We start from the raw sequence: 26652 nt of genomic DNA, 5'->3' as shown, positions 1-26652 counted from the left end.
TGAGCTTGGCGTATAAATACATATTAGCATTCATCTGGTTTAATTTCTCATCTTCCCAAATCATTGTCTTGATTAGTGATCATTTCTCAGTATGAAAAAGAGGATAAAACAAATTGCCAGACTGTAGAAATAATATTCCAGACTTGTAATTTGAACCTGTTCAGAACTTTTATTATTTTGCTTGCAAATGAATTATGATTTTCAGAAAACCCCTGTATCTTTCATGGCTATGTGAAACTCTGCTCTCTTTTTTTTTTTTTTTTTTAATATTCTTTCCAGGAGCCACAGGAACTATGATAATTTATTTTCAAAGAATATTGCTTTGGTTTTTGCTTTCAGTTGTGTGTAAAATGCAGATTTTTTTTCAGCACTTTACTCTTAACCCAGGCATAATTTGTGTCCATTCCGTAGTGTTAGAGAACAGGGTGAGACCATTTGCTTTCTTAAAATAACGTGGCTTTGTTCTTCCATCTTGTAGCTGTAGGAAACTGTAACCCCTTCCCATATACCTGAATAACCTTGTCAGTAGATGCACAGGCAAATTCCTGCAGAATATGTAGATTTTCCTGTGTTTTTTTGAGTAAGAATGATTGCAGTGCTAAAAAGTGGGTTAGCCAAGAATTCCAAATATCTTTTTAATTAGTTGTACCCTTTTTGTAAAATAAGGATTCTCCATAGTTTGCTATGCTAAACTGGATGCTGAATGATAGAGATTAGAAAGTGCAGTCTGCTTTGTAAGGCAGGAATTGAGGCAGAAGTCTTGATTTTTTTTTTTCCTAATGTTTTAGCATTTACTGATAATTTCTTGTGCAAATGTCTTAATATATGTTTGATTTGTGATAATTCTGAGATTTATTGTTTGTGACTATCTGAATAACTGCACAAATCATTTTCATATGAATGATTCTCAGTTCAGTGTTTTATGGTAAAACTTTCCATAATGCTTTCAGTGTAAGAGTACTTCATATAAATTACAACATACTATATTAGAAGTAGAATAGTAGCAAATCAGTTTCTAAACCATTCAATCTAATTTACACACATCGCTTCATATTCCAGCTCCAAAATATTTTTCTCAAAGAACAATGCCATATAATTTATAAGAAAAACGCAGAGTGGTCTTTCACTAATGTTGGTCATCGAACTCAGTAGAACGTTGGCAGGAAACAACACTTTTAATGTCAAACAGCAGTTGTGTTCCTGCAAACAGATGTTTGGAAATGTAGTGTAACTCTACATAGTTCTCACTTTTTAAAATGGGTAAATAGGAAAAATTTCCTAAAAGTGTAGGCAAAAATAAGTTATGAAGTATTTACTTAGCTCTGCTGAACTGTTGATTTCATAAACTGTAAAGATGATGATAGACATAAACAATTTCCTTTTCTGAAAGAACAGGCACTTTGGTTCATGCATTACTGTGATTTTTACTTTCTTTTTCTTCAGTTTAGGAGAAAGCAAGCTACAGTTACTTAGGCAATACTTGCACTTCAGATGTGTCAAAGAGGCAAATCTATTTGTGTTTCTGATAGGTTACTAATCCTGCTTAACCTATAAACTGTAAAGTAACAAGGCTACTGAACTGATAGATGGCCGAGCAGATGGTTCGAAGATTATGCTAAATCAACTCTGTTTGTCAGAAGTTCGGTTGGGTTACTGCAGGGGCAGTGGCTGCATGAAACACTGGATGGAATAATTTTTCTTGGTTTGTTGCTTGAAATTCCGGTTTTCTTCACAGCATGTGACATCCTGTGTCTTTACAGGTAAAACAGATATGTAATCAACAAATGTAGGACCAGCATGTTCGTATCCCAGCTTTCACAAGATCACAGGAATCATTCAGATGATGAGAGTCTTTAGGTGTCTATGAAATAGGAGAGATGATCTCCTATGCAGTGCGAGAGGTTGGCTCTGCCACTTTTGCTGCTGTCTCTCCCCACCATCAAGTTGGACATTATTATCTTGCTAGCCTATGAAAGATTAAATGGAAATTAAATACCATGTGTTTAGTAGTAAAAATCATGTTGCAGCTGAACAAGAATAGGCAAAGATTCAGGCTTTGGAAAAAATCTCATCCTGAAGAATGGGTGATCGTTAATCGTAGTTCTGCCAAATAGCTGTATTCACATCCTCAGTGGAGCGACTGAGGCAACAGATGCCGATAAACTTGTCAGAGCCTAGAACAGAATTTGTAGGTTCATCCTTCAGAATTTGCCTTTTTTTTTTTCTAAATTAACGAAAAAGCCCCAAAACAAACCCTAATGTAAAGATTTTATACATAGGTTTTTAAATCTTTCATTATTTCAAATCTGCTGCTGTTGTGTGTTTCTCAAAGTGGCATCAGTTGAATTCTTCTCGAAGCCTGCTAGGGAAGAATACGAGATGTTTCCTCACCAACTCCAAAAGCTCTTTGGCCGGGAGGCTTCATGGATTTTTTTTTTTTTCCTTTCTCTGTGATTGTGTCATCATAGTACTGAAGAATAGCTGCTTTTTTCACCTATTGCAACATTTTTAACCTTATAAAGTAAAACTAAATAAACATGCCATTACTTTATTTGTTGATTTAAGATTGACGGAGAAAACACCTCTGCAGGGAGTTGTTGGAAATCTGTTGGTTTAGTAGACACTAGAAAGCCATTTTAGGAATGCTGTTTTATTGTCAGCTGTAATAATGTCTTAAACATTTAAAATACCCAAAGATATAAAAAAAGACAATTTTCCTCAGTTATGCTAAATGAAAGGGCATTGTACAGTGGGTTGTGCTTTTAAGATTTTTTTTTTTTTTTTTTTTTGGTGTAAAAAGGAGCATGATAATTGAAAAACTTTTGCAAGATATCATAAAAATAGCTGTAGGATGCTAACAGGACTTTTTCTCCCTGACTTTCAGTCAGCTTCTAGGGAATGGATAGAGATTATTCACATCTCTACAAAGCAAGAGGAAGCAAACATTTCCTGATTCTAAAAACTTTTCTTCCTCATCCCCGCAGTTCGTCCTTGGCTAAACCAGGAAATAACTACTCATAAGAAAAACAAAATGGGTAGCTGAAAAATAATGATCTCAAAAATCTTCCTGTTTGTCACTCTGCTGTTTGTTAGAGTTTTCAATTCCTGGTTCTTTTTAGCTATGGGGTAGTTACATTTGTGTAGACCCTATACACTATAAACGAAATACATATTCCTAAAAAAACGTCTTTTTGTCTGTTAAAATTAATGCTGTCCAAGAAACGGAGAAGGCATTTGTTCACACTTCAACCAAATTGTGTACGTCCGTTATGCTGAGCATCTGCTCTTCTAAGGACAGATAACTGTAAGAGCTGATAGTATATCTCATTTTGCATCTGTCTCTGCTACTTTTGATTACTTCTCAGTGACATCTGGAATTGTAATCTACTGAGCCTGAAGAAAAGATCGTTTGTACCAAAGTAATACTAGTTAGTAACTGCATCAGTAATGATGATGGTACATGCTTGTATCCACTGATTCTTATTGAAAACACAAATATGCAAAACTTAAATGAAGAATTAAAGGTGTAGAGGTTGTGAAGAAAACTTTCTTGATTTTGTGAAGAATTTACAACAACATGTATGACTATTGAATTGTCAGTAAAGCCAAAGATCTGTGGGATTGGGTGGTTTTGGGTTTTTTTGGGAGGGGGTGGTTTTTTTTTTTTTTTTTTTTAGTATATGGATCCCAAGTCATCAAAAATAGTCTTTACATTAATGGACAAAATGTAATTTTAGTCATTTTGTAAAGACAATCAAAACAGTAGTTGGCTTCTGTAATAATAAATTCGAATTTATTTGGAGGTATTATTTATATCCTAAGTAAAATAATAAAAAACAACAATGAGGGCTACTTGGATATTTGGATATTTTGAAAATACCATCTTTCTCTGTGAATTACCAGAGAGTCAAAGGGACAATTAATAAGACAGGAAGGAACTAGCTTTGTGTCAAAACCACATGACCATTTGACAGAATGTCATCGAAGCAGTGGTCTAACTTTAGGTTCATAAGGAAGTCCCATTTTGCACATAGTGAAAAATATGATCCAGTGCCTGAAACAGGGCACATCTGGCTGAGTTGATTAACCCAGTGCTTGAATATCTGAAGCTAGTATATGAGATTTTGCTGAACCAAGCAAATTAGCCAAATCTGTAACAATTTCCAAACACAACTTGTACTAATTAACTGTGTAAATAAAAATAAGAAAAATTACCGCAACTTTTTACATAATGTTTAATTATGCAGTAAAAGTGATTGGTCCAGCTTTTAGTAGTAGGTACTCGTTATGTTCTGGTAGCAAATCCTTAGGTTCATGATGGCCATAAAGCAACCGAGTGATTTCCAAAGAGTTTTTCAAAGAACAGTGTGTCTTCCAACAACAGAAAACAAAATACGGACAAAATGTTCTCAGCAATGTCTCCTTCTACACTAGGACATAGATGTGGTGAAGAAGAATTTAAAAATGGAAACCATATGGTTTGATTCTGTTCTCCAAACTCAGTATTCTGCTGAATAAATTTATTTATCAAGTTTTTGTAAGAGAACATTTACCCATAATTAAATAGCAGGATTAGAGGAGACTATCACAAGGACTAGCAGTATTGTATTGACAATTATTTTTGGAAATTCCCCTAATTAGGAAGCTAAAAATTTGATACGTGGAGAAACAAAAACTCCCTGTGTTTATCTAAGCTTAAAAGGGAGCAAGAGCTTAATGTTCAGTACACCACTTTCCCAAGATGCAGCAGTGAGAGGGAGGTATGGGAGCCAGATAAAACCTTTTGTCCTGCTCAGAGGTGTTTTTTGGATCCAGCAGAAAAGATTGCTGGGGCTGATTATGTTCCCTTGGCTATGCTGTTGGCTTAGAAATGCCCTGAACACTGGAAGAGCAGTGAGGTATGGGAGCCAGCTGTACCAAGTCAGTTCTTGCTGACAACTCCCTTGACTCTTTTCCTCAGTTATGGGGAATGTTCTTTGGACCTTTTGCACCAGGTGGTATGGAGGAGCTGAGCTGCAGCATAGGTGAGGCCTTCCCATGGACTGCTCGGGTGCCTTCTCTTCAGGTCTCAGTTGAGATGAATGGGTTGGGCTTCCACATACTCTACAAGTGAGATAGACCGTGGTGAGGACTAGACTATTAAGACCATGAGTTTCTTGTAAATGTTTTGGGTTGTACTGTTCAAAAGAGGATACTCTGTGTTTGGGGAAGTGAGGATGCTGTCTTAAAAGTTGCACATCACGGACTTGCAGAATTCAGTGTTTGTTACGTACATTTATTTAGGATCATACTGAAGGATATTATTATTCCCTTTCAAGCAGGGATTTAGTGCATTTAGAGCACATGCAAGGTGCCCTCTGACCATGTTATGCACTGAGTAAGACCATGTTTGAATAAGAAAGTTATTTTTGTTTGTTTTGTTTAAAGCTGATTTACAGACTAAGCATCTCCATCTGCATGTTCTTTCTAGTGTTATAATTAGTATACAGGAATTGCATTGGAAGTATTTGCTTTATCCATTTTGTTAGTTATTTACCCTAGTTTAAAGTAAGGTTTATTTTGATGTGGATCTATTCAGCAACTGCGATGTATTTTAGGATTAGCTGATCTGCTCTCCCACATGACCGTCCTTGCTGGATCTGCCTATTTGTTGTGCTCTCTCTCGTCTTTGGGTCACCTGCTGAGAATATTGGCTCCCTACCAAAGTTTTTGTGTTCAGATAGGTTCTCTTTCCTTTCACAATTCCACCTGATAGTGAGTTCATGTACTCAGAGCCACTTATATATTATGAAATTCATGCCTGGCTTTACCACATGATTCTGGCTCTTAGAAATAAAGAACATTCCATGAAGGGCAGTGATAAGATGCTAAGATGTAAAAATTAATCTAGAATAAACACAGAAGACACGCAGGATTGTTTCTGCATAGCATGAGGGAGTTCTGGCAGCACTACAGTAATGCAAGGGATAACAGCAGGATCTCTAGGAATGCTCTTTTTACAACTGGACTGGACTTGGGCAAAGAGAGAGCACTGCTCATCTTCAACACAAAGTTCTGCACAGTTCAGGGTGGAGGACCTAAGCAGCTCTAAAAGGGAAGGACTTTCTGTGGTAGCAGAGATCCTTCTGGCACGTTAGTGTCCGAGTCAACATCAGGTGGTAGAGAAACCAGCACAAGCTGGAAGACAGTTTGAAAGTACTGCAAAGGGAAGCACTGTGAGCTTGGTGGTATAAGGTATATTGCGTTAAGCTGTTGTGGACAAAGATTTGAACAATTCATTCCAGACAACCCCTATCAAGCCTCTCACTGCCTGTTCTTATTGTACCTCCCCTAATGCACACACAGATAAGTTCTTTCAACACTCAAAATAGCACTTGTGGCAGAGACTTCAGGCTACTTTGTTCCCCATTCTTTGTCATGCTCATGATGGCATCTTATCGCCCTCACGTTTGGAAGTGTGTGCGTTATACTAGCAGATGTGCAAAAGGAGAAAAATAAACACTAGTTCAGTTTGGTCAGCGTACTTAATTTTCTAAGGACCGTTTCCTTTCATCACACAGAGGTCACCAAAATTAGGCCTCAGAGATGTTTTAGATGTCAAAAGTATTCCTAGCTATTTGTAATAAAATTGTCTGTGTGATTATACTGCACTGTGGTGCTGAACAATGATTTTTTTAAAAGTGTATGTTGGTGCTTTGCTTCAAGCCTTCCACTGCAAAAGTATCTAAGACTAAGGTGGTGTGCTGTGTTTTGATATTCATGTTGCCTGGCAGTAGATCATCTTAGACTGGCTGAGTAGGTGGGGTTACCCTTTCATTTCTGCACAAAGAGTGTGTAAGGCAGCGCTAAGCATTATTCTGTTAAGTAGCAGTACTGCTGATCTTCCTAACCTGGCTTTTGAACAAGTTTCTTCTTCACCTCATGTCCAAATATACATTTGTATTGGTGTTCTGTACTATAACGATAGCTTGAACACTGGTACACAGACTGTTACTGAACATACCCCTTTTAATCCCACAACCAATGTACCCTGGCAATTATTTACCTGCCCCTTACCCAAGCCCTCTGTTCCTTAGTATGTTAGTTGGCATTGGTACAAATGCTGTACAGAAAAGGGATGCAAAGCTGAAATCATCTATCTCCGAAGATAATTCTGACTAAAGAGAGAATGTGTTAATAGCACTCAAAAAAAACAACAAACCACCCATCCCAAGAAAAAACCCAACAAAAAATTCTTTATTGCTGCTGAACATTAATTTTATATTTTGGGGGGAGAAAAATAACGTACTTACTAAGGAATACTTAGTTGCTTGTAACCAACCAGATTAGCAATTATTTCTTAAGATTAGCACTTAATTTGAAAGAAAGCGTATTTAAAAAAATTGCTTCAGAGGAGAGAGAATGAGCAATGACTAAACTTTGTAGAAGTAATTCTGCCAACCATGAGATGTGCTCTGCGTTGGGTAGCAAGTCTCACCAAGCATGTAGTAAGACACTGTAGTGGGAGGGTAGCCTCAGCAGGGTGCCTAAGGCAACTAGGTATGCATGAGCTTTAAGAGGAATTATGATCTGCAGGCAAGACCTAACATCATAGACATCTTTGGAATATAAGTTTTCTCTTGCTTGCTATATCCCTTTTTGTAAGCAGGCAATACATATTCGTTTGCACCATGACTTTGTCTTTTATAGCTCATTGATTTCTGGTGGGTCTCCACTGCAGTTGCACCTCCTGAACACAGGAGCCTGTGTTAACAGTCGTATTAGGACTACAGAATTCAAGAGGAAGGAAGCAGATTTTCATGATGGTCATCATTTGAAGGAAGTACTTAGGAGGAACTGCAAGGAGTAATTTCCCCTGATATCAGACCACATGGTGGGAGCAAGGAAGGGGATATATCCCTCTGCCCAGGCTGTGGTGTGGTAAACTGTGTTTCTGTGCTTTATGGCATGAGTGGAAAGCTAGCACTTGGGAGGAGTATTCACAGGGAAAATCGTAGGAGAAGTCCTGGCGATAGCTGCTATTGTTACACTGGTTCTCCAAATTGTTCCTAGACTTACGCTGCTGAAACTTCTTGGCAGTCTTCCATGGCAGCTGGTTCTTTGCAGGAGCCGTGCTATCTAGGAGAGTGAATTAAATCACTAGTGGTCTTGCACATTGGAAGATGGTCCATGGAGTGCTGGTAAGGAACAGACATGCAGAGACATGTTTGTGGGCTGCTGTGTGTCAGCATTTGTGGGCCAGCACAGTCCACAGCCAGCCTCTGACTCCCCTCCGTGACCAAACCGGCTGCGGGCTGCAGCTACTTCATTTACGTAGATACCCAGTGCTGTAGTTTTTTACCACCACCACTTTCTACACTTTCAAGAACTGAAACAGTAGCAAGGACAAGATCATCCTTCAGGGATTTTTTCCTGCAAAAGATTATGTAGCTCTTCACTTCAAGAAGCTTAGGGAAGCTGATAAGGTATGGAGAATGCTGGCTGTCAAATAAAATGCTGGGTGCAAGTGACTTGGGACACAAGAGCTTAGTGGATCTTGAAGAGCACTGTCCCTGAACAGTTTGCCCCTCTCATAATATATACATTTACTCTGCACTCTGAAAAACTCTGGGGAGAGTTTCAGAATTTCGACTTACAAGGTATAGAGCTTTCTAAATGGAATTACATCTTTGGAAAATAAGTGGCACTAGTAAGGAAGTACCTGCTCCCAACTACTAGGCACAATTTCTGTTGCTTTATTACAGCTTCTAGCATAATATAATTATGCAGTGATTTTTATTGGCACTTCTACATTTTTAGGCTATAGATAAATAGTTCTATTTTATATTGGTGTAGATGCTCACAATTTCAGATGCAATAAGGAAGCCAACATTTGGTGGCTAGTGTCCCAGGCTTACCCCCTTGCGACTATTTGTAGCCATACACTAACTCATTGAATAAACAGGAGTTGCTTGAAACTGGTCACAAAGAGCGATGACTACACTGAAACATATATGCAGATGTTCTTCGTGGGGAAAGTACTTTGTAAATAACTTCATCCTTCAATAACTATGGCTTTGCAAGTGAACAGTTGTTTGAGCACTCCTAACTAAGCTTAACTTTATTCATTAGGCTTATTGTATATTTTGAAGAACTTTTAAGACTTAATACAGCCACTGCAGAAATTGAGTTAGTTGTCTTTTGAAACAGTCTTTCTGAAATGATACTCACTCTGTTGAAGTTACATTTAGAAGGTGAACCAGCAAAACTTCATTCTTCCCAAAATTCCGCTCTTTTATGCTGGTAGCATTTCTCATAATTTTGGGTTCTTGTACAATGATAAGGAACCTCTTAGCACACAGTGCTTAGGCATACCTGTTAATGTAATAAGTTACATTATGTTCTAATGTGAAAACAAACTCATGTTGCATCGTTTCTCTGTTGTATACTCGCAGCACTGTATCAAATGCAGTTCACAAGCAAATAGAGGCGGTTGTGGCAAGGAACTTGAGAAACCTGTGCTCCGTTTTTGGTTCCCCTGCTAATGCAGGCCAAGGGAGTGGCTTTTTTAAAAATTGAAACTGGGATTTGACTTCCAAGGAAATTTGCAAGTTTTCACCAGCAGCGACAAATTCTACTCTTTAAGTTTGATCAAAAAACCTAATACTGATAAACTTTGCAGAGCACTTCAGAAACAGCAGTCGTTCCTATAGCTATATTGCTCTTAGATCTCTGGGTGCTCACCTTTGGACTGTGTAGCAGACTGGCACCTGGACTGCCCAGTTACTGAAAAGCTGAGAAACAGGCAATGAGCGTGTTTGGGTTTTTTTTGAAAAAAGAATGTAACAAGTTTCCTGAGGGATGTTTTGATTTTAGTTGAAATTGTTTACATTTCAATTTTCCATTTTAAAAGTACTGAAAATTCTTTACCTGTTTTGCTGATCAGCTTTCACAGGTCGGACTTGCACATGTCACCTTCCAGAACAGAGTTTTTAATCTTTTTCGGGGGCCGTGGTGAAGAGATAGCTAAGTTTTTTACTTCCCCACCCCCCCACCCCCCTTTACCATGTTAGTTAGCAAGCCTGGCGCTGACAAGGCAGTTTGTCTGCTTTATCTGGTATATATACTCAGAGAATCCAAGCTTGTGTCTAAAACATGGTTTCTTGTATGTACCAGGATTTTAACTGTTGTATTCTTTTGTTGTATTCTTTTTCTCTGTCTTGTTTTGTGATTCTGCTGTGCCACTGAGAACATAGGGAGAATAGAACAAGATCATGCTTGACATTGTTGATCTTTTTTGTCACTTCTATCTATGTGTGAGTTTTCATTAGATAATTATATTGTCTATATATTATTCCATTTTGTTAAAAGTAAAGGGTAGTAGGATATAAAATAATGTGAATTGGGTATCTGTTGTAATAGGATGGTTTTTTCTCGTTTTTCTTACATTTGTATAATATATTTTAGGTATGGGAAAATTGTGTCCACGAAGGCTATTTTGGATAAGACAACAAACAAATGTAAAGGTATGTATGTTTGACTTTATAGTACATTCACCTGAAAGTCCTAATTGATTCTACAACATACACAAATGTTGAATTTTAAGTGCTTTCAACTCTTCCCCGCTGCTCCTTTCTAAACTAGTCTTATTCTTGTCCACGGTCAGTGTATTCAATACATCTGTTTCCAGTGGAGCTGGCAGACAGCCTGTGTCAGTGGCGCAGCCAAGCCAGAGTGAAGGGGACATGCACAGTGCTGGCTGGCAGTTCGCCTCTATTTTAAAAACAAAAATGGAGTTAAAGGCAGCTTTTCCCCTTTTGCCTGGAGAAACTAGGGAAGCCTACAGAAGGCATTCAACTGTACTAAGCATCTGAAAAAATTATATATTGTGTAAATCAGCTCCATTGATTAGAGTAGTTTAAAGCAGCACTTAATTACATGTTCCAATCCTCTAATTGTGTTTTGTTATATGCAATTGAATGTATTGGGAGCAAAGAGAGGGTTCGTTTTCACCAAAGTAATTGCAGCTGGGAAAAAATATTCAAGTCCTTTAAATAAGCTGGGTACATCAGTTCACTGATTTTCGTCACTCATTGCAATTACACTGAGATCATATCCCAGCAACATGCACGGTGGGAGAAGGTGTGGTAGTAGACACTGAAATACCAGATTTCAGACTTTCTTTTTTACAAGTAAGAGGCTAATTTCTAAGCAAAATGAAGAATTAAGTCAGCTGATTTAGCAGTGTTAATAAGCATAAAGCTCATGAATGAGTGTAAAGCTGATAGGCAGAGGCAGGAGAGGAGAGTTCATCATTAACTGAGATGCGGTTTTTGTGCAGTACTTGGAAGCAGTGCAGGGGACATAGCTTCTTAGCTCACCATCTTAAGCAATTAAAGGGGTGCTGACAGTTCAGAAACAGAAATTTCTAGAATTTTTTTTCCCCAGCTTGTAGGTAGATGTCATTTGCATATACTGTGACTAGAAGAGAGCAGATGCCCTTTTCAGTTATTTTAGTTCATTAATACCTGTGGCAGCACTTAACTGATTTATTCTGTCCATTCCCCTGGTTCCTGAAGATTTCAGTAGCTCTGTCAGTGATACAGAAATTCTCACATTAATGTTTTAAGAGGTTTAAGCTGACTTTTCCAATATAGATTTTAGATCTTGCTGGTGGAAAGTGGTAACTAATAGTCTGTTGTAACAATATACAGCAGGTTAAGGCTGCAGGGGAAGCTCACTGCATGTTGTTGAAATTGCAATAGGAACATAAGTAGGCAGAATGCAGATACCTAAGTGGAATTTAACCAAAAGATTGACAGCATCTCTGGTTCTTGCCAAAAGAAACCATGCCATGGGATTTAAACTAACTGGAGCAACAAGTAATCGAGTTTATGGATCATCTACAAGATGGCAAGTCTGGCTTTGATGGCCTGCTTGGTATCAGTATGTAAGTTCATCTATATTGCACCCTCCGGTGCGGTGGTGTTGATAACCTGGGCTGTCATGGAAAGCTAGTTTTCGGTATGGAAAGCTAGTTTTGTCTTGGCAGCACAAAACTTGATATGAGCTAATTCACTCGGTTTCATGTCAAGATTTAACAGTCCACAACACCACATGTTACACAGAACAGTATGCTACTTTCTTCAGCTTCTTGGCAGGTTAAGTAAGCTTTGCGCTCATGTGCAAGGCTGCCTGAGTTGTTTTTCCTGAGTTAAGGACTTTAAAGCTGGTTCGGTTATATCTTTCCACAACCTATTTTTCCCCTGTATAGATGTACTGTAAGAGAATACTATTACCTTCTGAAGAAATAATTCCATTTTCTACTTCTCTAGAGCTTTTTTTAATTGTTGGGGTTTTTGTTTGTTTTCTTTTAACCCAACTTAGACATTGGAGAGGGATTTCTTTAATATTTGAGGCTGAGGTGGGAAGGAAGGGGGTTGAAAAATGCAGAATGAGGTTTGCAATAACATCTAACATTCCAAGCTCTGACCGCCTTTTGGTGAGATTTGAGCATGCAGCTCTCAGTTGCATTAAAAATCCCAGCCTGTAAGGTCAATGTCTGTAAAGGCCAAGGTATATTGCTGTTCAGATGTCCTGGAATCCATTAGCTGTACATTGTTGTTCAGAATAAGAAAAGAAGTTACTGCAAATATATGGAAATTGTTGCAATTAACTTTGGGTTTACTTTAGCATTTAAAGATTGCATTATATGGCATAGAAAATGCTTTCAGGACAATTCTTTACATTCTGGTTTCAGTAACAAGAATGGGAAAAATTCACTTGATTTCTCTGAAGATGGGTTTTAAAATTTCAAACTAACTTTTAAAATTTAACTGTCTTTTCTGTATATACACTGAAGTAACCAATTCACCAAAAATTGGGTTATGATGCAGTAGATACGTATCTTTTAAACTAAATTCCTCTCCCAGTTTTGAGTAAATGACATGTAACTTAGAGGCTTATTGGTCACTTACTCAAACAGGGCTAAGAATTTAATTTAGAAAAATTAAGATTATAATTTACTCTGTGATCTCTCTGAAATAAACTGATGATCTCACATTTTCCCTTAGAAGATGTATACCAGATAACATAAAGCAAACCACCATACTACTTGTTAGCAATTCGGATAAAATCCTGATAATGAGTGGGCATGGAAATTGATTTGCTCCACTAGGGTAGATCCCCACCAGTTCAAGGCTGAAGGACGTTGGCAGATTGGTTTTTTAGGACTACATGAAGAACTTTGGAGTTCAAATTAGCCCTCTTCACCAACAAGAAAATGGTATTAAATAACCATGCTAGTAGCATATGAACTGTTTGATTATAAGCTGGTTGCTGTCTCATTAATGAAATATGTTTTATGTTTCAGGTTACGGTTTTGTTGACTTCGACAGCCCGGCAGCTGCTCAGAAAGCGGTTTCTGCTTTAAAGGCTAGTGGAGTCCAAGCACAAATGGCAAAGGTGAGTTAAAACAGCTGGCTAATTCTTACAATGGCTGGTGAAGATGAACAAGCTTGTACATTAGCAGAGCATGAGCAATGTGAATTTTCAAGTTGCAGGCCCTTTACAGAGAGCACAGTCCTCAAGCCACACAATATATTAAGGTAACAAAATGGGGGCTTTCGACTGCCATATGCCAAATCATCTCAACTAATGAAATAAAGAAACATAGTATGGTAAAGTCTCCAAACTCCTCTGGTTGGTTTTATGAATTTATTCATGATACTATTTTTCCATTGGGTTCATGAGAGGAAAGATTAGCAATAAATTGTAAGAACTACAGCAGGCTTAGCAGTTTAAATACAACATGTTAATTCCTCGAACAAGTCAAGAGCTAAAATAGTTCACAGCACAAAGATATGGAAGTTTTTATACATTGACCTGCTTGTTGTTACTGAGGTTAGCAGTCTTGCAATTTGGGGATGAATTTTTAAGCACAGCATGGCAAAATTTAACCTTGTGATTTTTGTCTTCAGCCTTTCAAGTGTATTTTCTGTTAATGTAAGTAAAACTTAAATCTGGTCATTCATGATAGATGTCTTGACATTCTTAGCCAACTCTTTGAGAACCCTCTTCTGCATCAGGACAAAGCCAAGCTTTACTAAAAATAAAGAAATATGATCTCTCTTGTTTTTCTCTCATTTTTACTGATCCTTGCCTCTGAATCAGGTTATTAGCCAGAGGTGATGTTCAGAGGAGTGCTCTTTCGGTATAAATTTCTCAAATCTATAAAATCAGGGAGGTGATACACTAGTGATGACTTTGTCATGCATTCTTGTTAGGTCTGCATTCTTGTTAGGTCAGAAGGCCTGGTTCCAGTATAGTGCCATAAACCCCACTACAAATTTATTAGGTAAAGAAAATATTATCAACATAATATGTTAATATAATTTGTGGTACCTTTTAAAGCAAATTTTTGTTTGGTTTGAAAATTACATTCTAATTTAAAAAAATCCAGTAATTAAGTATTAATCTCAGAGACTTTTTTTAATAGTCTGCCACAGATCCAGCAAAACTTTTATAGGTATCCATTAGGTACAGAGGTTTTTTTCAGATGAGATATTTTCCACAGCTTCTCAGCTGAGGAGAACAGTTAAGCTTACAACATAAAATGTCTTTGGATGGATTCCAGGGCAGCAAAATGGAAACCATATGTTTCATACTTAATGCATGTTTCATTACAGCCATGACACAAACATACATGCTTACTGGAAAACACTTGGCTTTTTTTTTTCCTCCCCTTCATTTTATAAGGTTTTATGTATGCTTAATAAAGACCTTTTAATAATCTTTAGTTTTTAGGTAATTGCTTCAAAATATACACCAGATTTTTAAAGGCTCTGTCTGCCATCTTACAGATAAGTTATCTAGGTAGGAGGAGAGAAAAGAGAATGTAGTCATGTAAGTTCATTTTGCTAATGAATTTTGATGTCTGATTTGTCATCTTGCGTAGATGGAGAAGCTCTAATAATTCACTAATCTAATGAATAGTTTCTTCATTTTTCCCATAGTATATTTTTCTGACTCATTTCCTCTGACAAGTTAGTTGCAGTATTGCTAATATTTCTTTTTGTTAGCATTAACGAAAAAATGTGCATCATAATACCTGACAGTTTTGACTGATTTTTCTGATGCTATGTCAAGCCTGGTGACCTGTGGGAAATCTGTAACTATAAAGTTTACATTCCAGTGAAACTTGTTGTTCTGCTGCTTAACATGGAAAGAGTGTTTGAATTATTAAAAAAACAACCCCCAAACCAACCCAATAAACAGTACAACAACAAACAGTCACAAGTGACTAAGAGTTTGCGTGCTTTGATTTTTGTCTATTTTTGTTTTCTGGGCAGTGCTGCTCTCTTTTGTCTGAAAAATCCTATCTCCACTTGGACGCTCAAAACTGGGAATTGCCAGACACTTAGAGATGTTTTGGCAAGATTAGCAAATCAGACTCTTCACATGCAAGACACTATAAAAGTTCCCTTGTGTTTGTGTATTTAATATTTTATCCTTTTGCGTGTTACCACCAGTGCCGTGAAGCGGTCACCTTGCAGTAAAACTGTTCAGGCTTTAGCCTGAATGTCACAGGGAAAGATTTGGAGGACAGTTTCTCAGCTCTCTGGCAATGGGTTTCCTCACTGACCACTAGGACCACTTCAGTTCCAAAGAGAAAGAAACGCCAGTTGGTGGGGTTTGTCCATGGGAAGGTGGTGTGATTATCCTGTGCCCAGCGTAACGTGGTGGGTAGTCCCTGATGTGCAGCAGCTGAAGGGGAAGGAAAATGTTGTCGCTGAAGCCTTGTTCTGACTCCGGCTGCCGTAAAGCCCTTTTTTTGCAGTGTCCTGTTGTGGCGATATGTTGGTGAATTAAAAATTATTCACATCAGCAACATCATCTATAAATCCTAGTTTAGCAGAAGTGGTTCAGATTGTATGTATTAAAACATTTGTTGTTTGTTTTGTAGAGATAACTTCAAATATTTGATTTTGTGAGCTTATCCCGTCCATGGGGTAAGATCATGCTGTACTCAGCTGTCTGCTCCAAGTTGACCTGACTCCAGAAAAATATAGTCTTGTCTGCTATGTTTCAGCTATTGTTGAGCAGACTGGGAGGGCCTGGGGCCTGAGACATGGCTTCAGGCCATGTCCTGCCACATCTGTTCCAGGGAGGTCACTGTGGAGAAGTGTCCATGTCTTAGAAGACGTCATGGTGATAGTGTCAGCGAAGGAACCCCGGTGAACCATGGCTGAAGAAACCTTACGTCTTCAGTTATTCTGCTTGTTTGGAGATCTGAATTAAGAATGCTTGACTAAAACGAAGCAGCTTGGGAAGTGTTTTGCTCTGTGCTGGTTAACAGTATCTTCCAGTCACTGCTGAAACGGAAATGCCTCCAACGATTTCTGTTGGTCAGATAATGCTGTGAAGAGCTTACCTCAGATGATCCTGCATTGCCAGGGGGTGGGAGTAGCTTTGGATGGGAATTTAAAATGGAGGTAATGGGCTGTTGTCCCTCTCCTCTCTTCACAGTGAGTATTGGCAGCGTTCAGTCTTGTCAGTCATCTTTTTTGGTGTGTACAAGTGGCTGTGGAAAGGGCTCAGGAGATGATGTTAGCTGTAGTGGTAGCCAGCTTTTGTGCTTCCAGTACAAAACCAATAGCTTATCTCTAGAGTAAGAGATGAGGTACAGAAAGAGTAGATACATGTCTTGCAAGAGTACTGTTACTCCTCAGCTAGTTAGTAACTGGCTGAGTGTCTAATTTCTATTTTCATTCATTTTAATTTCTTGAAATTTCTTTAATGTACTTAGTTTATTGAATAATCCTTGCTCCTAGAGGAGTGCTTTGATAATAAACCAATAATAGTAATTTCAAAAGCTCTGATTTTGCAGAGCTGTGCATTCTTAGGTAAGATTAGTAGTAGTATTGAAAAGCTCTGCCTGTTTTCTTTGTTAGAAAAGTTATGGTTGCTGTCAGAGCGAATTTTCTGAGACATGTCTCTCCTCCCCCCACCCCACAGGTAAAATCAGTGAGATAGCTGTAGGTTTCTATGCTGTTTAGAGTAGACAGCAAATGATTTTGTATAGGAAGATAGATGCACACAGAAAATCTACATACATACTGACATTTTGAACAGAGATTTAAAAAATTGAGGATCTGTAAGGTATGTTTTAGAGATGGTGAGGTCTAAATGCTATGCAGATACAAGTCACCTAAATCCTCATAGGTGACTGAGGTTTTTGACCTTGAACTTAGCATAAGGCATTTGAGTCTGTCAGACAAAATTCTGTTCATCAAATGGTATTCAGCTAAGTTCAACTGTAGTGACTGAAGTAACTGTGTTTCAGGTGATTGGAAAAGTGGCACTGTTAAGTGGAAAGTGGAATTTAATTCTTATTCTTCTGGATGGAAACTAATGTGTAAATATAAAAGGTAAAAACAGAACTACGGAATAATGGTTAATTAAAACAGCAGTTTTTCTCATCTTTCTGTCTAGCCAACTTAAGCCAGGAGGAGAATGGTTGTGTTGCAGCCCAGATTAAGTCAGCTAGATAGTGTCTGTATTGCACTGACAGCAATGTAGAGATACACAAGCCAGCTAGAATACCAGCCTGGCTGTGGCAGCTCAGAGGTCCGCAAGTGCTAAACAACTTCCTTCCTGGCATAGCAGTGACATGCGTATAGCCATACTGTCTAGCTCATGGAGGTTAACAGATTTCTCGGATAATATAGTAGAAGGCTTATATCTACTCGAACTGTTCTACATACAGGGTTACCACTTTTTGCAAAGAGCTTGTAAAGTACTTTGAGCATCACAAGAAGGATTAACATATGTTCCAGTGTTCTCACAACTGTATTTCAGCCCTGTCCTTAAAATTAGTGTCTTCCCTTGAAAATGATTTAACCATCCAAGTCCAACACAAATTGCTATAGCGCCAAACTTTGTTGAAGACCTTGCCTTCCTTCATGTCTTCTCTTTCTATTAATGAGATTTTTGGTTCTTCTGTATGTACAACTTTGCTCTAAGATTGTCAAGAAAATTTATAACTTAAGTGACGTTAATTCTTCTAATATTTTTTTTTTTCTATTGAAGAACAAACCTTCAGTAAACGTACGCTACTTATAATAGAACCCATGAAAGTAGTCCATGGATGTGGAAGATTTGTGTGGTCAATAAAACTTATTAATTTGAGCCAAGGAATGCTGTTCCATGTACTAATGTGCGTTTTTGGGAGAAGTCTTATTGTTTATCCATTCAAAGATTTCCCCACAGTCGCACATTTTTATAACTTGAGGCTTCAGATTCATAATGTTGTAGTTTCCTCTTCCTTAAAAACTTCCTTCCGCTGACACGATTAAGTATGCTCCTGAATATTTTATTAGCTCTCACATTAACAAATCACTAAATGTTTTCAGATATTTTATGCTTGTGCAAAAAATTAGGGCCATCTTCAGAATTGTTTCTTGCTCAAATTGCGTCAGAAAGATGCCTGTAATAATAATGCAAGGTATGTTGTACCATCATATACCAACTCTTACACCATTTTAAGATACAATTTCCATTTTCTGGAATGGTCTACTGGTGCTCAAAGCAACAGACCAAACTTTCTGAAACTCATTACATGGGTGTCGTTTTTAGTTTGTGATAAATATTAGCCTATTGTTTGAGTTCACGTTGATCCTCCAGAACCCACAGATGGCATGAATTAGTAATCTTTGTATTTTTTACTAATGGTTATACAGGCGGAACTGTGAAGCACTCCCCGTGTGCTGGTAGCTTTTTCTTTCCAATTAATTTCCATGTAGGAGCATTTTTTTATAATCTAAACTTACTTTAAGTGACTTTTTTTCCCAAGCATATTTGGAGAAGCTGAACTGTCACACTGTGTAGAGTGTGAACTGCACAGCAGGTATGGGGGCTTTGGGAGGGAAAGGCTGCTTAGCCACTTGTCCTCATCTCTGTAACAAAAATCAAGGCTTTTCCACAGCTATTAAACGTAATATATTAAAGACAGTCTTCCTTTATGTCGCTGATGAAGGCCATGGTTTTGAGTTAGCAAAAATGAGAAACAGCTAACTCTTACGACTTTTAATAATGTATTGCTTTTTGTACTTGTCTTCATTGTGGCAACCTTCTGGAGAATTAAATCAGTTTTCATTCCTACAGAGTAAAGTAAGAAAATAAGTTTAGGTTACCATGGTAGCTAGTGCACTTAATCTAACTAGAGAAGGTCGGCATATTGCGATTTTTTTTAACTTCTGCATCTGGGCTTCTGAATACCAAAGAACAGGCAAACAGGCGCTAACTCAAGCAGATTTCTACAGCAGTTTTTAGCAACTGTCTTGTAAGAAAAGTTTTCTTTTTGTCTGGTTTGTAGTACTTTGTGTAGGCAACAGTATTAAAACCTACTATAATAGGCTATTTTAAGTAAATATAATAGATTTTCCTCCTTTTATTCATAAAAGTTCTTAAAAGTCATTATAAAATAAATTGAAGGTAAGCCAAATTTTGCTTACCTGGGGGCTTAAATGACCATCATTTCAGGAATTGCATTTGCATTAAATAAGACTGTTAACAACCACTTCCCTTGAGCACACAGCTTCAAGCCACAGAAGTCTTATCTCAGTTGCTAAGCAGTGCTGCGGCTTGTTCAGACGAGGGTCCAGTGCCCTGCTGTGAACCGTCGTGGGCTTATTCAGCTCCTTCTTGAAAACGGTGGTGCCCTATGAGCAACGTGCAAGAACTCTGAGAGGGCACCTTGGTACCCTTCTAGCAAAGGGAAAGCAAGAATGCCAAGGAGTAAAAAGGGAACATATGATTGCAGTGATGGTCTGATTGCAAACTTGAACACAGTGCTTATTATAGTTAAAAATTCCTTTTCATACAGTTCTTATTCCTCTTTGTAATACAGATGTGCCTGTGAAAATGAATTAAAATGTTTAGCTTATTAATCATGTATAGTGTTTATTCAGTTCTGGAGAACAAGTGAAGATTACGGTATTGATTTTTCCACTGAATTGTCTTGTTAACAGTCTGTGGTCAGGCAGTATTAAAACTGTGGCAAAAACAGACATATTTCAGTGAGACACAGGCCAATTGTAGGTTTTAAAGTAGTTCCTATACAAAGGCAGACAAGCATTTAATCCCTTCCCTATTAGCCAGAGGATCTTCCATGCTGTGAGCAGTGCCTAGTCACATGTTCCTGAATGGCTATCTGTTCGCTCTGACCTTACACAGAGCAAGAGAAAACAGATGTTTTATCATTTTGCCAAGTTTCTTGCTTGCAGCGTAGGAATGGTTCCACACGCACAGGGAAGTTTTTGTTAATTTCTCTCAGATGATGGTAGAACATTTCTCATTATGCAGGACTCCTGTTCACCCCTTTTCTACAGAAATGAGTATTAGCAGTTGATTATTCCTATCCCCTTCATGAGAAATACTGTATCTTGTAGTCAGCTTATTAAGTTAGTGCTGTAAGTGCTTTTTAGGAAAACGAAGTGCATTAATCTGCAAGAGCACTGTTCTGCATCTTTGTATTATTATATGTTCTGCTAGAGAAGTTCTGGAGATACAGCTGAAGGTGTTTGGTGAGAAAAGACTGATGGAAACTTGGTGACATGAATTGCTAAAAATAAGACTTCCTAGTTTCCTTGGTAATATGGATACTTACAGTAGCCCACAAATTCCCTGACATTGCCCATGATCTGCAATTATTGAGCACTTTCAGTGTCTTTCAGGACCTGCCGAAGGCTCTGTTAACTGAGGAGACCCTGCATGAGATAGGAAGACTCTCAAATTATGCAGTTTTCCTAAATCCTGTAGGATTAAAAAAAAAACAACTCAATGCTTCAGTGGTTTATATTTTAATGTTAGCCTGCTAGCCTAAAGTAGGAAGCTTTCCACTGACTTCAGTAATTCTTTTTGATCATTCCTATAAAAAGGGTAGAAATCGTTTCAAGAGATTTAAGATTTCTAAGGTGAAAGCAGCTTATATGATTTCATGGGTTTTAAGCACAGGAAAAGACCCTGCCTTTGAAAGCACTTAGAATGATCGCAGTGTATAGGCAAGGTTTGAGCTGAATTATGTTTGCAGATATTTTTGCCAGTTTCACTTTTTTCCTGAATTCCAGAATAAAATTAAGAAACTGAGATATCAAAGGAATTATATTTCCTCTTCTGAAAGAACTGTAATAACCATGTGAATTAAACTATGGTGAGACAGGTTTTGGTAAGGAAGTCACAGAACTTAATGTATTAAAGTGTCGTTTGCCAGAAACACAGAGGGACGAGTTTAAAAGTTTGTCTCTCTCCTAACTTCCTGAATTTTTAACTGTTTAACCATTTTCCATGCCAAACCCTTGTATAAAAGCAAACATCTGCTTGTACGGTGCCTTTTGTGTAAGACAGGATAAAGATGGACGGGGAGTCCTAGTTGTGGTTGCTATTTGGAAGTCAGCTTGGAAATCCAGCGTGTTCTAAGGGTCAGGAAATGACTTGCTGCTTATGATCTCCCAAAATGTACCCAGATAGCTGTTTTAAGGTTTAGTAGTCTCGTGGAGATGACAGAAGCTGCACAGTGATGTAAGTAAATAATAATAGGAGAGGAAGTGTTTTGTACTTTGACAGCAGAAAAAAAAATACCTATTAAACTGTATAAAATACACTCTAGAAAGAGTTCAGTTTTGCTTTAGATCTACCCCAACAGTATTATCTTAGTATTGTAAATGAGCCCTTTTGAGAACCAATGGCAGTCCTTTTTTTTTTTTTTCCCCCTGCAGAGTGAAGTGGATTACATTAATTTGTCCTGACCTAGTTGGACTCAATGATCCTTATGGGTCCCTTTCAACTTGAGATGTTCTGTGATTCTATGATTTGTCCTTATAGCTGAATGGCTGCTGCTCCCCCGGGGTGGCTGTGGGTTTGCACCTGCAGTGCAGATACAATCTTGGTGCACTGTGGAATGTCTTTGTTGGCATTTCAACTATTTTGTTCTGGGAGAATTACAAATGAGTGAAATTTCAACTAGTGTTCCAGGATTTTGGTGTGATATCCTCATCCGTTGGACATTTTTTTGCTCTTCTTCTCCCATGTCTGCCATCTTTACCAGTTCTAGGTATGGACATATGTAGGAGTACCTTCAAACTCTCCTTTTTCCACTATGGTCGGTATGTCCTGTCGAAGGATCACAAGCAAAAGTAACTAAATCCCTGGGACTATTCAGGCTGTGATAGACTGACGTAGAGAAAGGGTCGGGAAAGCAGAAGTAAGTCCTTTCCAGTCACCCATTAAGCACACACCTGACCAAAACCCAATGTAGTTACTAATACGAAATATAGATTGTTTCATGGGCCACAAATCAAATTTTTCCATCACAAAATGCTTTCTGTTCAGAGAAAGCAATTTTCTTAGAACAATTTCCTCAGATGCACCTTTTTTTTTTTCTCCATTCCTAAGGCACTTGTAGCGTGGGTTAGTGGTAAAAAAACCCACAACTCTTTCAAAGTTGAGCATTCCCTACTATAACAATGTTGTTACATGATTTTATGGCATGAAATTTTCTCTGCTAGGTGGATAGGTACAGGAATCGAGCTTCACAGCATGTATGGCTTCATGTGTTAACAGTGAATCGCAGTAGACCTTTGTGTCCCTTTTGGCAAGGAAAGCTTGTGATCTCTCATCCTGAATACCCTGCCTGTATAATGCAAAAGTTTGGTAACCCCCTAGGCTGGAATAAGAGCTGGAATAAGGAGAGAAGGGGAACGTGATCCCCCCAGTTACCTGAATGAAACAGATTGCTCTGACATTCTGCAGTTGACTGCATTTCTTTCTCTGTGAGGTGTTTCTGAATGTAAGAATTTATTTTTTGCGTGTAAATTACATTTTTATTACTGTGAACAAAATGGGGCCTTTTTTTATCTTTCCGAATGATGTTAGGTTCTTTAATGAGAACATTCTAATAATATAATTCAAGCTTTCTGTAATTAGAGGATAAAAACACTAGCAAATTCTGTGATTCTATGAAAATACGCAAAGGGTCTGATTTTCCAGCTTGTATACTGTTACAGATTATTTAGGGAAATTTTAGGATATTTATGTGCAGTATATTTTACAGCTTATCGTAAAAAGTAAAAAATCCAAAATTTTTCCTTTCAAATACTATTCGGAGTTTCAGGAGTTTAGGCTATAGCTACGAATACAATTTTGTAAAGCTAATGGCTAAAACCTCCTATAAAGCTTTTGCTAGTAGTGCTCATTAAAGAAGGAAGTAAGCCTCCATATCTCAGGGTACAAAACAAAATTGGCTAATAATAATCTAAGTGACAAACTAATTCTAAAACCATGAAAGCTGTCTTCATCTGCATTCCTACCTGAGGAAATTTGAACTGTATGTTAAAGATGCAACTGCTGTAACACAGGTTTTCCCTCACGGTTGAACACTTGCCCAGCAATGAATATTAACGTTGGGTCTGGCCTCTCAGTGAATCCATTTTCTTGTCTTCTCTTTCTGCTGATTTTTCTAGTACGACACAGAAGTCAGATATTCTAAGATAGTTTAAATCACAAACTTTGTGTACTGCAGAGATTCAGTATTATTTTGGGAGGGGAGATATTCCCACTAGATAGCAAAAGGAAAAACATACATGGTAGTCAAATGCCATTTGTAATGGACTGTAAAGGGATTGACGAGGACAACACTTGGGCACTGGGAAAAGTTTGTGTTTTGTAAGGTGTATGGGATTTCAGTGCGGCTAGGAATTGCAGTTGTATCAGTGGCATAGTGTGCAGATCAGGAGGATGTAACAGGAGCACGTTTCCCTTTTATAGGTCCTTTGAAGCTGAAATTTCTTAAAAAACCCTTACAGAAAACTTCAAAACATTAGCCCTTTCTAACTGAACATGAGATTTAGGGTAAAGATGCAAACAGTGAAGGTCCATAAGCACAGAGTTTTCTTCCCCATTTTTAAGTTTCATTAGTTTTTAGAACATGAGAACTCATTTCTCTGCCTAAAAGGTGTGACCTCCACTCCCCAGCCCTGACTCCTTTTCTTTTTTTGTCCTAGGGAAAAACTAACCCCAACTGAAACGTGATATCCAGGACAGCAAGCTATTAAATTACGCAATATGCTTCCAAAAGTATTGAGAGATTGTTAATATAAGGGCAGTTTAAGGACAAATTGATGCCTAATTTGCATAAGAAGGTATCACCACCCATGCAGCTATAATCACTTTAAAAAATGCTTTAATTCCAGTAGGAAAGTGTTGCGGTTTTGTTTTTTATTTTCTGGTTTGATTCAGACTTCCCTGTAAGTCAGTTAGTCCTCTTGTATAGACTGAAAATATGCCACAGACTATGCCAACAAAACTGTATTTGTTTCAGGTCTTACCATTCCTAATGCCAGAAAAGTTCTACTGAATATAATGTATCCTGGAGAGACTTAGTTCTGTGCAGGGAGCCCCAATGACAACATCAACGTTTTGCAGAACTGTAAGAGCCAAGTCATATAGATCTGTCTAGATGAAGAATGTATTTCATCACGGGTATGGCCAGCAATTAGCAGTATGAGAGAGATGCTCCCTAACCACAGCTCGCAAATCTGTGGGCAAACACTGGAAATTATCAATTTCAGCAAAAATGTTTCTTTGAGATGGAATTTTGTGGTACATACATAGATCACACAAAGTAGATAGCCTGAGGTCAGGGCAGTGGCAAAGACATGACTAGATTTGTCTCCTCCCTAATCACTCATCTCCTGGCTGCCCTCCTCTGCCATTTTGTCTGTTTCTAGAGAAAGTTTTTGGAAGACTTTTGTCTTGTCTGAATGCATAATGTAAGAGTTTGATGAAAGCTCAAAAGTGTTCATGTGTGGGAGAAGACAACAGTGTCCCACTCGCTTCTGTATCGGCCTATTCTGTGGTAATATTTTGGCAATGTACATACACTTAAATGCATTGAGTCCATTTTCCCCTGTATTATTTTCAAATTGTCATTCCAATCTTTTATTTCTTTCATTTACAACTGTCGTCTTTTATCTCTTTCCGCCAGTCTTGTATTTGTCCACTAATGTCTTTCCTTTACCTTGTTTTTGGTAGGCTTTTCTGGAAAAAAAAAAAAAAAAAGAAAAGAAACGTCAAGTTGTAATACAGACTATAAACTGGTCAATTATTCACCTTTATCTCCACTTAAAAATGTCATTGTCAGCAGTAACAGGAGGAGGGGAGCTTTTCTCAGGAATGTTGTGTACAGTGACAGAAGATGGAGGTCACAAATAGTAGGGAAGAGCAGCCTTTAGAAAGGGGCCTGAGACGTAAAAATCTGTAGCAGTAGTTATATCTCATTGTTGTTATATTTTATATTCAGAATTTCTTTTCAGTGGCAACAACAATAACAATTGTTTTTAATTCTCTTTCAGCAACAAGAACAAGATCCGACTAACTTATACATTTCTAATTTGCCACTTTCAATGGATGAGCAAGAGCTTGAGAACATGCTTAAACCATTTGGGCAGGTTATCTCTACGAGGATACTACGGGACTCGAGTGGGACAAGCCGTGGTGTCGGCTTTGCAAGGTACTTCAGTGGCATTAGCCATGCTGGCAGCTTTTTTCCTTTTTTTTTTTTAATAAAAAGGCAGGGATAGGAGGAAAAGGTAGAAATTATTGAAAATGGTCAAGCTTTTAAAGAAAAGAGAGACCTAGATGGAGGTACCGGCAGGGCTTTGTTAATTCTTCCTTTGGTAGAGCAAATATGGCTGTGTCTCGTTTCACTTCGATGGCTAAATCTGAATCTGTTGCTCTTACTGGACAGCTGTCTAGAATAAGAGTTCACTCTCCACCGCTTCCTCCTCTTCTCTGTACTTCTCCTTTCTCCTCTGTCCCTGAACCAGTAAGCAAGAGTTATGTAGTGCTTTGCAGAAACTTCTGGCTTTTGAGGCTTGAATTAGAGACAGGAGACCATAAGGAAGAACCCTTCCCCTGCCCGCCCCCCTGCTTTTTTTTCTTTCTTTCTTTCATATTCTTCATTAGTTCCTCTGATAAAATACTTACCATTGCCCTTTGAAGGTCAGCCCTTTGAATTTTCTGGCTCATTAACATATTGTCATCTGGGAAAGAAAATATTTTTATTCACTTACAGTAAATCTCACCTTAAAATATTTGACAGCTCAGTCAAATATCTCTCCCAGATCAAGAAGAACAAATATTTTCCGTAAATTAGTAGACATCTCCCAAATATTCTGTCCGTGTGATCTACTTTTTCTCTAGTTAATTCAGTTATTTTGTTCTGGGGTCTCTTTAATGAAGTCTTTTCTGTGCCTTTCTAATATTTTTATCTCTCTCATATTCTAATATTTTTATCTTCTGCTTTAAATCTAGTATGGCAATCAAAATTTGGAGGCTTTAGATTAGAGATTTCTGTCATCAAAAATAGGGGCATGCTTTGCGATTCTCAAATTATGTTGTAAAACCTCTGTCAACAATCAGATTCCAGTAATTCCGATGTTCAGCCAATATTACAATAGCTCTGTATTTGAACAAATAGCAGAATCTAAAATTAGTGCACAGAAAAGAACTGAACAGGTTGTATCTCCTGTATCTCCTGATGAAGCCAGAATTTTTAGGGATCGGTTTCCTTGTGAGTTGGCTATGGGTAGTTCACAGCGCTGTAATTTTTTTTGT

The 26652-nt window shown here is 37.9% G+C and overlaps 1 protein-coding gene across 2 annotated transcripts in view; it reads left to right on the top strand.

Moving 5' to 3' along the window:
• RBMS1 (RNA binding motif single stranded interacting protein 1) overlaps positions 1-26652 on the top strand; it is a 141216-nt gene that overhangs the window by 95896 nt on the left and 18668 nt on the right. For both annotated transcript variants that reach the window (XM_082001648.1, XM_082001647.1), the window contains exons 3-5: positions 10447-10505; positions 13352-13443; positions 25389-25546. In XM_082001648.1, coding sequence (XP_081857774.1) covers positions 10447-10505; positions 13352-13443; positions 25389-25546 — 309 coding nt within the window. The remainder of the gene's footprint in view (positions 1-10446; positions 10506-13351; positions 13444-25388; positions 25547-26652) is intronic.

The sequence above is a fragment of the Phaethon aethereus genome (genome assembly GCF_964289735.1).
Source record: "Phaethon aethereus genome assembly, chromosome: 6".
Lineage (NCBI taxonomy): Eukaryota > Metazoa > Chordata > Aves > Phaethontiformes > Phaethontidae > Phaethon > Phaethon aethereus.
Note: the sequence above shows the minus strand (reverse complement) of the source record. Positions and strands in the feature narration are given on the sequence as shown.